This window comes from Mirounga leonina, unplaced genomic scaffold, assembly GCF_011800145.1.
Source record: "Mirounga leonina isolate KUSES-001 unplaced genomic scaffold, KU_Mleo_1.0 Mir_129, whole genome shotgun sequence".
Taxonomy (NCBI): domain Eukaryota; kingdom Metazoa; phylum Chordata; class Mammalia; order Carnivora; family Phocidae; genus Mirounga; species Mirounga leonina.
Genome location: NW_023270323.1, coordinates 2,876,680 through 2,892,230, shown reverse-complemented (window position 1 = coordinate 2,892,230; position 15,551 = coordinate 2,876,680). Strand labels below are relative to the sequence as shown.

General features: G+C 38.2%; 2 protein-coding genes across 3 annotated transcripts; one reads left to right on the top strand and one right to left on the bottom strand.

Annotated features, from left to right (window-relative positions):
* The first annotated feature begins 644 nt into the window (after window positions 1–644).
* Window positions 645–1,820, top strand: PDHA2 (pyruvate dehydrogenase E1 subunit alpha 2). 2 transcript variants are annotated; one of them, XM_035004373.1, is made up of 2 exons: window positions 645–1,175; window positions 1,251–1,820. In XM_035004373.1, the coding sequence occupies exons 1-2, from the start codon at window positions 645–647 to the stop codon at window positions 1,818–1,820; spliced, it is 1,101 nt and encodes a 366-aa protein (XP_034860264.1). The 2 variants fall into 2 exon arrangements, with proteins under 2 accessions (XP_034860264.1, XP_034860263.1); XM_035004372.1 differs by having other exon boundaries at window positions 645–1,820.
* Window positions 1,821–13,968: 12,148 nt separating this feature from the next.
* Window positions 13,969–15,329, bottom strand: LOC118010185 (heterogeneous nuclear ribonucleoprotein H-like). The gene is given in 3 exon segments (XM_035004371.1): window positions 13,969–14,394; window positions 14,396–15,247; window positions 15,249–15,329. Coding segments are annotated over 3 exon segments (1,302 nt in total). The 3' UTR covers window positions 13,969–14,025.
* Window positions 15,330–15,551: the final 222 nt, after the last annotated feature.

The following is a 15,551-nucleotide window of genomic DNA, read 5'->3' as shown; positions in this document are numbered from 1 at the left end:
AAACTTTTTAAAAGACTTAAAAAAAAGATTGATTTATTTATTTGAGAGAGAGAGAGCAGAGTGAGTGAGAGCGAACACAAGTGGGGGTGGGGAGGGGCAGAGGGAGTGGGAGGAGCAGACTCTTGGCTGAGCAGGAAGCCGGCTGCTCCCAGGACCCCGGGATCATGATCCCGGCCAAAGGCAGAGGCTTAACCAACTGAACCACCCGGGCGCCCTTTTAAAAAGACTTTAAATACTGGTGAGACTATCTTTGGCCTAACGTATCAGAACCTTTGTGTGCCTTGGCGACTGCCTTTGCACCTCTGTTCCATTGTTACAAGGTCAGGACCACTGCCATAGCGTTTAGCAGGGTTATTATGTTTTAGCAATGAATGTGGCCCTATTTAGGATTGGGATGTTGTCCCACCAGCTCTTTCAGGAAACAAAGCAACCTTATTCTTAATTACAGTTGGAAGGCACTGTAGAAATCAGTCCGTCGGGGCTGGCCACCCGGTGACTCGGCCTGGAGTGACGTGGCCTCTGTCACCAGCGCGGTCATTGTGGCGCCGAAGACGTTCTGGCTCGGAAGGAGGCTCCGGAGGGGACGAGCGCAGCCAGACGTCTGGGCAGCTGAGAGTCGCGGCCGCCACCCGGGGCCACACTCCATGAAGAAGATGCTCGCGGCCGCGGTCTCCCGCGTGTTGTCCGGCGTTGCCCAGAAGCCCGCTAGCAGAGTGCTGGTGGCATCCCGTAACCATTGCAATGATGCCACATTTGAAATTAAGAAATGTGACCTTTATCGATTAGAAGAGGGCCCGCCTGTCACAACAGTGCTCAGCCGGGAGGATGGGCTTAAATACTACAGGATGATGCAGACTATTCGCCGCATGGAACTGAAGGCAGATCAGCTGTATAGACAAAAATTTATTCGTGGGTTCTGTCACTTGTGCGATGGCCAGGAAGCTTGTTGTGTGGGCCTGGAGGCCGGGATAAATCCCACCGATCATGTCATCACATCCTATCGGGCTCACGGCTTGTGCTATACTCGTGGCCTTTCTGTCCGAGCAATTCTTGCAGAACTGACAGGACGAAGGGGAGGCTGTGCTAAAGGAAAAGGGGGATCTATGCACATGTATGCAAAGAACTTCTATGGGGGCAACGGCATTGTCGGCGCCCAGGGGCCCCTGGGAGCTGGTGTGGCCCTGGCCTGTAAATATAAGGGCAGAAAGGAGGTCTGTTTGGCCCTGTACGGGGATGGTGCTGCGAATCAGGGTCAGATATTTGAAGCTTACAATATGGCTGCTCTGTGGAAATTACCTTGTGTTTTCGTCTGTGAGAATAACCTCTACGGAATGGGCACGTCTGCTGAGAGAGCAGCAGCAAGCACTGATTACTACAAGAGAGGACACTTTATCCCCGGACTAAGGGTGGATGGGATGGATGTTCTGTGTGTTCGGGAGGCAACGAGGTTTGCGGCGGACTACTGCAGATCTGAAAAGGGGCCCGTAGTGATGGAGCTGCAGACATACCGTTATCATGGACACAGCATGAGTGACCCTGGAGTTAGTTACCGCTCGCGACAAGAAATTCAGAATGTGAGAAGCAAGAGTGATCCTATTATGCTTCTCCGAGATAGAATGGCAAACAGTAAGCTTGCCACTGTTGAAGAATTCAAGGAAATTGATGTAGAAGTGAGGAAAGCAATTGACGATGCAGCCCACTTTGCTACAACTGATCCTGAACCACCTTTGGAAGAATTAGGTCATCACATCTATTGCGATAATCCACCTTTTGAAGTTCGTGGCGCAAGTCAGTGGATCAAGTTTAAGTCCCTCAGTTAAAGGGAGACTTTATAAATTTATTTTTAGTCCTTCAAAGGAATGTTCGTGGTCCACTTTAAGAAACTGTGCCCAATTTTGTTAAGCAGGAATAAAACCCATTAAATAAGAGTCCTGTAAACTTTTATTAAAATAAATTGAGATCGGGCGCCTGGGTGGCTCAGTTGGTTAGGCGACTGCCTTCGGCTCAGGTCATGATCCTGGAGTCCCGGGATCGAGTCCCGCGTCGGGCTCCCTGCTCGGCGGGGAGGCTGCTTCTCCCTCTGACCCTCCTCCCTCTCGTGCTCTCTGTCTCTCATTCTCTCTCTCTCAAATAAATAAAATCTTTAAAATATATATATAAATAAATAAATTGAGATCATTAAGAGATTATTAGAAGAGATTAAAAGAGATCATTGAAAAATGTACATCCAATTACAAGGCATATTTCATTTGATTGTACACTGTTGCATTAAAAGAACTATACAGTTAATCATTCAGTGTTACTAAAAGGTAAACCGAGGTACATTAAAATTCTCAAGAGTTTGAGCATACACGGATTAGAATCAGGCAATGCCAAACCAAAGATGCTTAGGAGTGCTCTGTCAACAAGAGCTAGGGGAGGCATTTTTATAGGGAAACAAAGCAAGGAAATAATTTTACTGGCTGTAACTTAAGCTGTTGCTGAGAAAACCTAACTCCCTGTTTGTGATTGCTTATTCTTACATTTCATTTTCTCAGTTTGAGTACACTGACTCTGGCTTAGGTTTTGGTTTGTTTACGTAGGATAACCAAGGCATTCCAACCACCTTATGCTGATGGCCTCCTTATTTAATTAAACACTGTGAATATCTTAAAGATTATTTTAAATTTACACAAGTCTAAATTAGGAAAACCAGAAAAGACTATTTAACTTTTCATGTTACTTGCTCTAATAGTTCTATTTGACTTAGCTTTGTATTTGTAAATACTCTTCTTTAAAGGAGAAACAGTTCTTTCATTCCTTCTCCACCCTGACAGGAGTTGGTGTGTAAAGTCACTCTGTGAGGTAGAGAGAATTTCAAGCCACACCAAGCTATCAGGCCCCCTACTGCTATGCCATCTACAATAGTTTACTTGAATTAGCCAATAACATGGCCTACTATGATAGCATGACTGTACACACATATGCACGCATATTCAATATTGCTGCTGAAGCCAGCGAACACTGACCATTTTCCAGTGAAACATGATAAACAACAGGGCGGCGGGGGGGAGATGGGACAAGAACGTTTTCTTATGTTGTACTTTAGTGCAATATTTTTAATATACCAATGTAAAGGAAAAAAAATCTAATTTTTCAATCCATTTGTACCATCATGTGTTCCATATTTTAAGAAACTAGCTTGGTGAATTTCAGACTGGGAAATGAACAGATATGGTGACTTCAAAAGAGATAAACCAAGGAGGTGTTATGAATAAAAAGTTCAGTGCTTGCTTTGGCAGCACATTTACTCAAATTAATAAAAGGTTGAAAGTAAAAGCTGTCTTGGCTAGAACTAAACATTCACAGATAACCTTTTTCAAAGGAAAATCTAACTTGGATCATACAGGTTGGGTTTTCTCTACAATCCAATACCATGTCAATTAGCAAGACATGACTTTGTGAAAACATTTTTACTTGGTTTTATTTGAGTAATGACCAAAAGTCCTATTGGATGTGACTATATCTTGTTTCTCTGAGATAGGCTTACTGAAATCAGATATCAGACTTTGCCTGTGATCTAAGAAACAGTTTGTAGAAAACATCAAAAGAATCAGTTATTAAAAGTTAAAACCCATCAAAGAAAAAAAATAACTATGTATCATGTGGGTGTTAAGTAGACTTATTGTGGTGATCCTTTCATAATATATACATATATCTGATCATTATGTTGTACACCTGAAACTAATATCATGCTATACATCAATTATATCTCAGTTTGTAAAAAGTTAAAACCTTTTTTTAACTGTACATCTACGTCTACAGTTAAAAAAAAATAGATACTTTTTAAGAACTCTAAAAGAAAACCAAAAGCTTAGAGACCTTGAGTGTATGAACATATGTACACATATGTGCAGGCTTAATCTCCATGCCTTACCCCAAAAGGTTTAAACAAGTAAGATAACCTCAATATTTTAAATTCAGAAAGCAGAGATGAGTGTTGGTTGTTTATGAATCAAGAATATTACTAGTCAATATATTTTGTGTATGCTGCTTCAGTTCAGAGGTACCTTGATTGGATGCCCTCCAGTGTTTCATAATACTGTTAAAATAATCACATATTTTTTACGACAAATCATTCTTCTACTCTTTATTTATTTCTACATATTTAGGTTTCCATAAACTTACAAGTGGAAGACAAGCTCTTGAAAGCTAATTCTCTGTATACACTATACAGAAATTTTTAAGTTTGCTTATATTATGGATTTAATACCAGTAAAAATTAAGATACAAATAATTGGTTAGAGATGAATCCATCACAAAACCAAGAAACACTGTAATGATGTAAAAAAAAAAATCTGAAAAACAAAAACAAAAACCCCTTTTCATTAGGTCAAACAATAAATTAATAATAACAATTACTTATCAAGCTATAAATCAGAGAGGTGTACAAATGCAGCAGCTAGATTTCATTTTCTATCTATAATACTATGCAACTCAGTCTATTTTATCCATCCAGAAGACCTAATAAGCCATGATGATCATAACAAAAGTTTCACTGTTGCAGCAATGCTAGAATATCTGAGAGAAGAAAGAATTAATAATATCTTCATCTTTATGATACTCTATAAAGGTAAAGGATTGTGTGCCTCTCTGTGGAATGAAAGGAAGGAGGTTAAGAAAAATATATGAAGGGGTGCCTGGGTGGCTCAGTTGGCTAAGCGTCTGCCCAGGTCATGATCCCAGGGTCCTGAGACTGAGCTTCGTGTCGGGCTCCCTGCTCAGTGGAGAGCCTACTTCTCCCTTTCCCTCTGCCTGCCACTCCCCCTGCTTGTGCTCTCTCTTTCTCTCTGTCAAATAAATAAATAAAAAATCTTAAAAGAAAAAAAGAAAAAAGAAAAATATATGAAGGGAATACTTAAATATATAAGAATTGCATTTATTTAAACATTTGATATTCCTGCCAATCTAGTGTTACAAAAAAATGGAACAGATATTAGTGAAACTTAGCCTGATAATTTATTTGTGAGAAAGAAGTAGTTTTTAAAAATTGAAATATAAATTACACACCATCCATCTTTTAAAAGTGTACAATCCAGTGGTTTTAGTATGTTCACAGATTGTGTAATCATTACCACTACCTGATTCCAGAATATTTTCATCATCTAGAGAAAAAGCCCATACCCATTATCAGTTACTCCCCATTCCCTATCTCTTCATCCATTGGAAAGTACTAATCTACTTTTGGTCTCTGGACTTGGGTATTCTTCACATTTTATATAAGTCATAAAATACATGCTCTCTTGTGTCTGTCTGCTTTCACTGAGCCTAAGGGTTTCCAAATGTTGCTATAGCATACATCACTACTCTTTTTTATGACTGAACAACATTCCATTTTATCGATCTACTCATCAGTTGATGGACATTTGGATTTTTTCCACTTTTTGGTTGTTATGAATAATAAAAGCTCATGTTGATGAGAAAAAATTCAGTCCTTTCCTTATAAAGACAAGTACAATAGAAATTTTAAACGCATGAGGCCAAGACAATGCAACAGAATCCTTATGCTATAATCTCAATTAGATAAAGTAATTTGAGATATATTAAAATATTTTCAGCTTGAATATTTATCAACTTCTATAATCTATTCTAATTGGATTTTGATTTAATAGACTTTAATTTTTAGAACACTTTTAGAGTTACAGAAAAATTAAGAACAATGTACCGATTTCCCATATGCCCTACACCCAGTTTCCCCTATTACTAGCATCTCCTAATACTGTGTGATAAGGAAAGGGTTATCTCAGTAGGCCTAGGTTTCTCAAAACCTGCACATCCCAGAGAAAGGCCTGTCTTCACACTCCTGGAAGATAACTTCTGAACCCCTGGAATATTCTGCCTGATAAGAATGTTTTTGTATGCCTAAGGCCTTGGGCCATGCTGTAATAGTTTGTCTAGATAAGTTTATCTTAATAATGTGTCCCCATGTTATTCCACTAAGAGGAGATAACTGGAAGCTTGTGCCTAGTTTCTTTTAGAATTTACTCCATGTGTCTTTTCCCTTTGCTGATTTAGATTTGTATCTTTTCACTGCAGTAAGCAATAACTAAAAAAATCAAGTTTTTTTAATTATACATAATAAAAACCTATATATAGAAGAGTAGCCCCAGAAATACTAGATTGCTAGTTCAGGATCATATAGCTATTGATCATAGCTACTATTCTTTTTTGCTAGGCTGCTTTGGAGCGCAAGACAATATGCTTAGCATTTTACATATATTATCTCACTTAATGTTTGTAATATCCACATAATATAGGCATTTTGATATTCACTTAGAGAAGAGGAAATTAAAACTCAAGTTAAATAAATTGTTCAAGATTTCACAATTTATAAATGATGGAGACTGGATTCAAATCCAGGCAACAGAGTCCCTATTTTGAAAAGTACATTTTTGACTGCTTTTTAATCATTGCTTCTAATAATACTTAACCAAGCAATAGCTTAAAAAAAATACATTAACAAATGAATTAATGGAATTAAACTAGAACTAAGGGATTTTATCAATTACTTTAATCTGAATTCAGATTTGTAGGCTTAGTATAGAAACCCAAAAACAAAAATAAGGAGGAAAAAATGATATAGAGAATAGGAAGTAAAGCAGATTAAAGATAGTCACACGGGGCACCTGGGTGGCCCAGTCTGTTAAGTGTTGGACTCTTGGTTTTGGCTCAGTTCATGATCTCAGGGTTACGAGATCAGGCCCTGCATTGGGCTTTGCACTCAGCATGAAGCCTGCTAAAGATTCTCTCTCTCCTTAAAAAAAAAAAAAATGGGAAAGAGTTCCACTCTCTCCCTCTCTCTCTGCCCCTCCCTCATTGCTTGTGCGTGCACGTGCGCTTTCTATTTCTCTCTCTAAAAAAAAAAAAAAGATAGTCACAAATTCTGTGATATTCATCCCATCCCGTTGAGTAATGGATCTGTTCCTTCCCCTTAGATATATCACTGCAGCGGTTCACAATTTAGAAGTAGAAAGAGGGGGAAAGATGAGTCTCCAGTAGAAATAAGAAAGCCTAGGAACAAAATTAAAACTGTTCAACATATATTTTCCCACCATCCGTGGCTGGTTTTGAGATGAACTAAAGTAACTGCAATGTTAGGTTTTGAGGATTTTATAGTAAAACGTCAACCATAGGTCAAGAAATACACTGAAGACTATAGTTGCAATTTCACTGCCTGAGGCTTGTCTTGAGTCCAGATGGAAGTTTTTCAGTTGATTGGTGAGTATCAGGCCTTGATGAGTCAAAGCCAGCCCTTGAAATGCCAAGGAAGTATGTGAGCAAGTCCTTGGAAGTTCAAAGCTATTCATGTCTCGTCTATCCAAGTAGTAGAGAGGAATCCAAGCAGCTGGGGGCTCAGGATTACAGAACCTGAGATGCAAACCTGGGATGAAGTCAGGAACTGGGCCAAATCAGTAGATATAGAGACAGAGAGAGACAGAAGACTAAAGGAGAGGCCAGGGGAATGAGGTGGAAATATATAACAAATAAAGACAAGGAAACTAGAAGCCGTAGGTGTGCATAGTTGGTGAACTCTGTATTATCATGGAAATTAACATCTATTGGATGAATTGAATCAGTAGCATCTCATGTACTGATAGGCTCTTTAGAACCTAATGCTTCTTATCCAGTATCACTGAGTCTTAAAGCAGCCCTACCTTTATGTGACATGAAAATAAATTAGAGTCTGGGCATTGGTATCATTTAAGTGTAGGTTCAAATCATGGTCTAGCCGTCGATGAGAAATGGTACCTTGAGAATGTGACTTAACTCTGTACCTTCACTTCCTCTGTAAAATGACTGACCCATGTGACTGTTGTAAAGGTTAAATGAAGAACAGGAAATGAAGTAACATCTAACTTAGTTCCAGGTACACCGAAGATGATCAATAAATAAAAATTTCTGATCCATAGGAAGAGAGAACTGTTCACTGCAGAAAAGGACAAAATGTTGAAGGGACTATCTCATCTGAAAGCAATAAAAAGGGTCTTCAATTTTATGGAGGTAGCTAGGCGTAAAGATTGCAATGCTAGCTGCCTGAGGAATATATTTTCACAAATTCAGCTATCCTTTGTTTTTTCGTAACCTTCTCTTAACTAGTTCTCCTCAGGCAGCATTTGATATAAGAAGTAGTTTTAAAGTGCCACCAAGGTTGGATAGAAAATGATGTTGTAGTAATAAAACTCCCCAGTTTGCAGCCAAATTGTGTTCAGGATTGGGGTCTTTGGATCTACTAACTACACTAAAGCATGTAGATATTGTGCGGATACTACTTTGGTAGACTTAGGGCTGGGTAATACAGACTTTTCCATTCTAGTATATTATAGATGACTATGGATATTCTCAGACTAGCAATTCCTTCAAAATCAGCCCCTTCTTTTTGTTGTAGATTCCTTTAAAGGAATGCTCCAAAATATTAATAATAACAATGATCTGATCAGGCTTGAAACAAAAATCCAGCCCAAACTCTCCATTCAATCAGTATTATAATTTTTTCTCATTGACTTCATTCATGTCTATTTGATCCATGAGGCTGATTTATACAGCAAAGAGCAAAGAAGAGAGGTCTCCGAACTGGAATTTGAGAAAGAGAGATGGAAATTTTCTGCCAAGTTTATGCACAGAAAAGAACACAATCAAATTAGGAAACACTAGAGAGCAACAGAGACAGTTCATACAATACTTTCCTTTTGACAGGCCAATAAATACTCAAGCTGAATAATTTACCAAAAGAAAAAGAGCCCACTCAAACCTCATGACCTTTTGAACAATGAGCAAGAGTTCAATTATCCACAAATGTTCTAGTAGAAGGCAGCTTTCCAGGCTGCAGTGTTATTTCAGCAGTCATACATTAGAATTAGTAGAGGGAGAATATTGCCTTTGTAGTTTCTGTGTCCTGCTATAGTTTCTGTTACCTTCTTTTACAAAACCTACTGCCACATGAAGTAGCACTTTGCCAAAAAAGAAGAAAAAAAGTAGGAGGAAGCAATTATTTTAATAATGTTTCTGGCGGGTCTGAGCTATTAGATTTCACTGGGACACTTTATCTGCACATTTACTAGAGTGATACTGTCACTTTAGAAAGTATATAATTTGCTTCCATTAGAGGCTGAGAGTCACTTGCCAACAGGGCCCAGAGAATTTCTCTACTGCCATCCACGTGGGCTGCCGTCTTGCAAAGTGACCAGCTCATCACTTCCGTGGGACACACTGAGGTTCCAAGAATTGGAGAGCTTCTTCCGTCACTGATAGCTTGTAAAATCCAACAGTTTCCCTTAGACAAAAGGCTGTAGAAGTCATATGGAATATCACACATTTTGCAACTGAAGCACTAGAGCCTACTAGCAGTATGAAAGCAGATTAGGAACTTAGTTCTTCTGGAGGAGACATATTTATTGTGATTGAAATTTAACATCAAAAAGCCTTTGTCAGTTCTCTCACTTTTTTTTTTTTTACAATCTTGTTAACTCTTTATGTGTTTCCTATATCTTTCTGAATTGTTAAGATTAGAACCAAGATCCTACAAAAATAAAACTCTGGCTGGTCTAAAGATCGTAGAAACACAGTTTCAGTATTTTGACAGGGAGTGATTTCTTTTTTATGCACTGATTGTGCTAACAGAGGAAAAAGCTGAATTCTTATTAGAGCAGAATCAACTAAATTCTCAAATATACCTGAGGTCTGAGGCAACTGCGGTTTTTGTTGTTGTTGTTGTTGTTGTTGTTGCTGCTTGTTTGTTTGTTTGTTTGGCCGTGTGGTCTTGGATGAGTTTCCAAATCATTAGTCACTATTCTGTAAGAAGGGGAACATCACTCTTACCTTGTGGTACTGTTGTGAGGATTGGAAATAGCACGCACGAAGTCCTTAGTGCTTGGCACACATTAGGTGCTCCAAACAGCAGTTATGTTTTCTCTTTTCCTTCTCTTCTTCTTCTCCTTCATCTCTGATTTTATATTAAAGCTGGACTTTTCTCACAGACCCTTACCGAAAAACACCCTTGTCTCTTTCCTTTCACAAATGTCATTTAGATTTTGAATCTATCATTCTAAAAGCTTAGTCATGATTTTTATTCAGTGATTCCAGAAACTCACCAAGAATGGGTCTTATTGCATTACACAGGTCTTCAGCAGACAATTTAAATGTCACCTGGTCTATAAATTGAGTTTACTGCGTAGGTAGCGTAGGCATGAGTTGCTAGGAGTGTGGCTTGCCTACCCTCATTATCCGGACTACCCACTTTGAGCCGTCCTATTTTCTAAAATCCTTATCACATTCTCTTTTGTCAGATTTTAGTGTGAAGCATAGCACTTGTCATAAAGATGTTATTAATATGTAACCTTTCAAATCTCTAAAATACGATGAACCTTACATATGTGAGCTAATTGAGAAAAAAAATTGTCATATGCACAATAAGCTTTACATGTGCGTCAATGTTTCCTTTGAGAATAAATTTGCTCTCTTTATTTCTTAATAAAGAGGGGTTTTTTTAGTGTTAATCAAACATATTAAGAAGCAGGTGGCAGCATTCTGTCAAGTTAAAGGAGCAGCAGTACAAACACTCTCTTTATTAACATTATTCATGAAGTTTCTCATTGGAAACAGCACTAAACTACTTACTGTTCACCATAAGGGTAGAGAAAGCGCACTGGAGCTTCCACATCAGTGACATGTTGCCCTCTGCCCAATGCCATTCTTTGGCAAAGAGAGAAGAAGCCGTTTCTCAAACTCAGCATGCCATTTTTTAATTCACACTTAAATTTCCACTTGAGGAAGCAAGCCAAAACAAACTAGTCCTCCCTGAGATGCACCCTGGGAAGAAGTGCCCTCCCAACTTTAATAATTATGGGAGAAGAGTTTTTCTCCCACTCCCCTTTTCCATCTGAATAGGAGTTGCTTATTAGGACCTCCTTGTTTTCTATTCTTCTATTTGCATAATGCACAGATGTCAATCTGCTGGCTCCATTCTTTCCCACAGAATTAGAGTCTTGTTTGCTGAGTAAGTTGTTTTCTCTTTGGAGCTACAATTAGGGATACAATATATAAAAGTTGTAAGATTAAACAACTATCAGCATTTGTTGATTTTTTGAACATCTGTCAGCATTTAGATTGAAAGATATTATATTTTTAGTTAATCAGATCTTGATTTGAGACTGCTTCTTCTTTTGTAAGTTCACCTATGTGCATGCCTGCAAAACGCTATGCATATTTAGGGAAATTTCTATTTAAACATAGGATGGCTTGGGGTACCTGGGTGGCTCAGTCATTAAGCGTCTGCCTTCGGCTCAGGTCATATCCCAGGGTCCTGGGATCGAGCCCCGCATTGGGCTCCCTGCTCTGCGGGAAGCCTGCTTCTCCCTCTCCCACTCCCCCTGCTTGTGTTCCCTCTCTCGCTGTGTCTCTCTCTGTCAAATAAAGAAATAAAATCTTTATAAATAAATAAATAAATAAATAAATAAATAAATAAACAAACAAACATAGGATGGCTTGAGGATATGTAAACAGCTGTTATTATTGCCTGACTCATTACATACATCTTACCCATCTTTTAAAGTACACTACTGTAAATGGAAAAAAATCATTATTTAGTTACCAGAGCTTGGTAACAAAAATTAGAAACTATGGTTTTATATCTACCACAAATAACTTCTCAGTGATTAACATGGATATTTAATTGGATTTTTTTTTTCTTCTCCATCTGAGTTCTATGCAATTCAACTTAATTCTTCAAATGCCAAATCTATTTTGTATCATTAATTGTTTTGGCATTTTCTTTTCCTAAATTTCCAAGAAAGTATTTTTCAGGAGAGGATGGTACACAAGGCCATAGCACTATAAGTGAAAGAGACACACGTCTGAATCACACGGAGTTCCAAAGAGAACCAAAAATAATTATGCTGCATAGATATAGTAGAATTGGGGGGAAATACTTCTTATCAGGATATTCATCTAACAATAGTATTTTGGGAAGCAAAATATTTTAGAAAGCAAAACATCAATAACATGCAGCGAAATTTGATTCACAAATATTTCACTCAAGTGGGATATTTCTGGAGTCTTACTACATTTAAATTTTTCTCTGCTCTTTCAATTTGGGCTATACTTGGTATAAATTTGTTCACCCAGCGGTTGATGATTAGTTTTTGAACAGTGAAGTGCATGCAAATATTCACAGCATTTGTTCATCTTTATAACAATTTTGGACAAGGCTTCTTGGAAATTTAAGTAAAAATTTACAGCCATATGTCATAGCATGGTCTTGTAAATTTAGTTAAATAATAGTGAACATAAATTCTCAAGTAAGACCTGTTTTTTGGCCAAGATTTAGAAGCTGTTTAATTCATTTTTAAAAATAAATTGTATTTTAATGTCTAGAAAATATGACTTGAATTGCTACCTAAAAAATAAAAAAGAGGTGCCTGGTGGTAAACACATGCAATCACTTTTACAGCCTCCATTTTTCTTGAAGGTGGCAAATATATACAAGATGCAAACTAATCACAATATTGCATCATCTTTCCACTTTTTATATATGTTACTCTTTTATACAAGCAGATAATATATAGAAGTTTGGGTTGATAAGACTCTATTATGATTGGGGAGTATTAGATTAGTTGTGTCTCACCAAGAAAATTCTCTTGATTTCTATCCTATGACTGACCAATTATGATTTCCATGACCTTCCAAGGTCTTGAACTGAACATTTCTAAGGTCTCCTGGAAGGTGTGTAGTATTCAAACCAGGATAGCTAACATATCTGTAGTCACAGGGTTAAAAAAAATGTAGTAGGTTTGACTATACCCAATTTTTGCTTTCCTTAATTTAACTATGAATAAACTAATTATAAGAAATATTACGTGAGAACCAAGAATAACAAACTTATTATCCTCAGCATAGACCACATGAGAGTAAATAAAACAAATATATAGTTTTACAAGAAGAGGGAGGAAACTAGATTTGTAGATTAGAAAAAGAGAAAATGAAAAGTTACTCTTAGGTAAAATCTTCTTTGTCCACCTTACTTTCCCTAAAGAGTTCCATAGAGGAACTGAGAATAGATTTTTTTTTCTTCCTTTATTGGTTAGGGTACATATTGTTTAAAGATGAAAGAGAGAAGCAAAGAAAAGAATGCCTAAGACTATTTTATTTTAACCATCATTAGTACGTAGTAGCACCAGAGGCAACTTGGCAAGCCACATGCCAGAAAATCATATATGGAAACTCATATTGCCTTTTTTGACATAAGTTTTTTTTTTTTTTTAAGGAAGATTTATTTGACAAGTTTCACTTAGTGCAATACACCTAAAAGGAAATCACGATACAATGAAAGGTTTAAATCAAGGCCTCAGAATTTCATACAAACACCAAGACCAAAATCCTAACGTACGGTGTTGCGTCACAAAGTCCCCCATTAACTTAAAAAAAAAAAAAAGCTTCAACTTACGTGCCTTAGAGGTTATTAAATGAAACCAGAATTAACAAACATGCCAAATGTGTTCACTTTTAATTGTAGACACAACTCCTATACTGAGTTTTACAAAAAAGCATGTCTTTCAACATGCATCCCTACAGTGTTCAATGTAATGTGGTAGAAGAGCAACATTTAACGTAATTCAACTGCTTTAACCTAAATACACTTGCTGCTTAAGTACATCCTACAATAGAACTAGAGAAAAGCTGAAAATTGTTTAACAGTTATAGTTTACTCCGTTGTTACTTCCTAGATGAATGTTTGTGTTAAAATATACTGAACCTTATGTCTTTAAAACAATCCTGATTTCCACTCAGAGTAGGCATCAATCACAAGCTTGTATTGCAAAACTGTTAAACTTTTTAAAAAAAACGTTGACCAAGAGTCAGTGATCAGGATCAGTTACATTTCCCATCCACCACTCATATTGGACATGCTAGACATCCCTCCCATTCCGTTCACTCCCATAGATGCTCAGCTTCCACTACTGTAGTAGCTGCTGTTCATTGCTCTCTGGCTGCCTATGCAATGTTTGATTGAAAATCACTGGAGTTTTCCTGTGAAACTTGGTCATATCCACTCATGCTGCTCTGGCCGCCATAGCCACCTCCATAACCACCACTCAGCTGTTGACTGGCTGGGCCGCCATAACTGGACTGGTTTGACAAGCCCATGCCTCCCATCATTTGGCTACCATAAGCACCACTGCTTGCTTCTGCTGTAGAATTCAAGAAGAGTTCTAAGTATCTGTGTTGCATATTTGCTTTGTCTTTTGACATAGCTGCCACAGCATCTTCATGAGTTGCAAACTCGACATCTGCGTCACCAGTTACTCTGCCATCGGGACCAATTTCAATATGTACTCTCACAGGATTGAGTGGTGAAAAAAAAATTATAAATGTCATTCTCAGTAGCTCTGTAAGGTAGTCCCCTCATGTATACACAATGCCCTGTTGTTCTCTGGCAAGTAGAGCCACCATCCCCATATCTGTGACCAGACATTCCTGAAAAACAGTAATTGAGGTCTCTTCCAAATCTATCCAACCCAAATCCATAGCCATCATTATAGCCATTATAATCCTCATAGCCCCCGTAACCTCCACCATAAGCACCACGTCTCATCCATTCAAAGCCAGCCCCCCTGCCACTGCTGTTATACCCTCTGCCAGCTCCAGGTCTGTCATACGGACCTGGCCGCTGCATGGCCATAAGCTTTCGTGGTGGATCATAGTGAGTTCTAACTTCAGCTCGACTGCTCTTAAAGATTTTGATATACCTGTGCCCTACTCTTTCCTTGTGTTTCTTTAGAACATTTTCAGCTATTTCCTGTGAAGCAAACTGCATGAAGGCCTCCCCCATACTCCTCCCCTGGAAGTCCACCAGCAATGTTATCCCATTTGGCATGATTTCCAACCCTGAGAAGAACTGAACAATTTCTTCCTTGCTACATCCAAAGGGGATTCCTCTAAGCCATACAAAGCCATCATTGGCCGTGTCAGGACTATTTGGACCAGTATGCTTCAACACCCAATCCATTTCAATGTTGTTTGACTTGAATACTTCAACATATCTGTGCCCCATAGTTTCTCTGTCTTTTTTCAGGGCCAGTTTGACTTCATCTTCTGATTCAAGTTCAACAAAAGCCTCGCCACTCGGTCTGCCTTCTCTGGTGTAGATGAAACGAATACCTTGAGCCCCATTTTGAATTTTGCAGTCAGAAAAAAAAAAAAAAAAAAAACCACTGCACTTCATCTGCCGAGCAAGACCAGGGCAAGCCCTGGACTTTTGCCACAAATCCCTCTCTGCCTTCAGTGCCCAACATCATCATCTCCTAGTGGGTCCTGGCATTGACACAGACTGGACACATGACTTCAGCGTGGCTGAGAAGAAATCTGACATAAGTATTTTTGAACAATCCTTCCAGTTCAGTACTTATCATTGGTAGTAGGTGTTATTGATTTAAATTAGACTTCTCTCCATACTGATATGAATAAATGATTGAATAAACAAACAAACAAAAAGAATAGAGAAGTCTTACATACAGAGA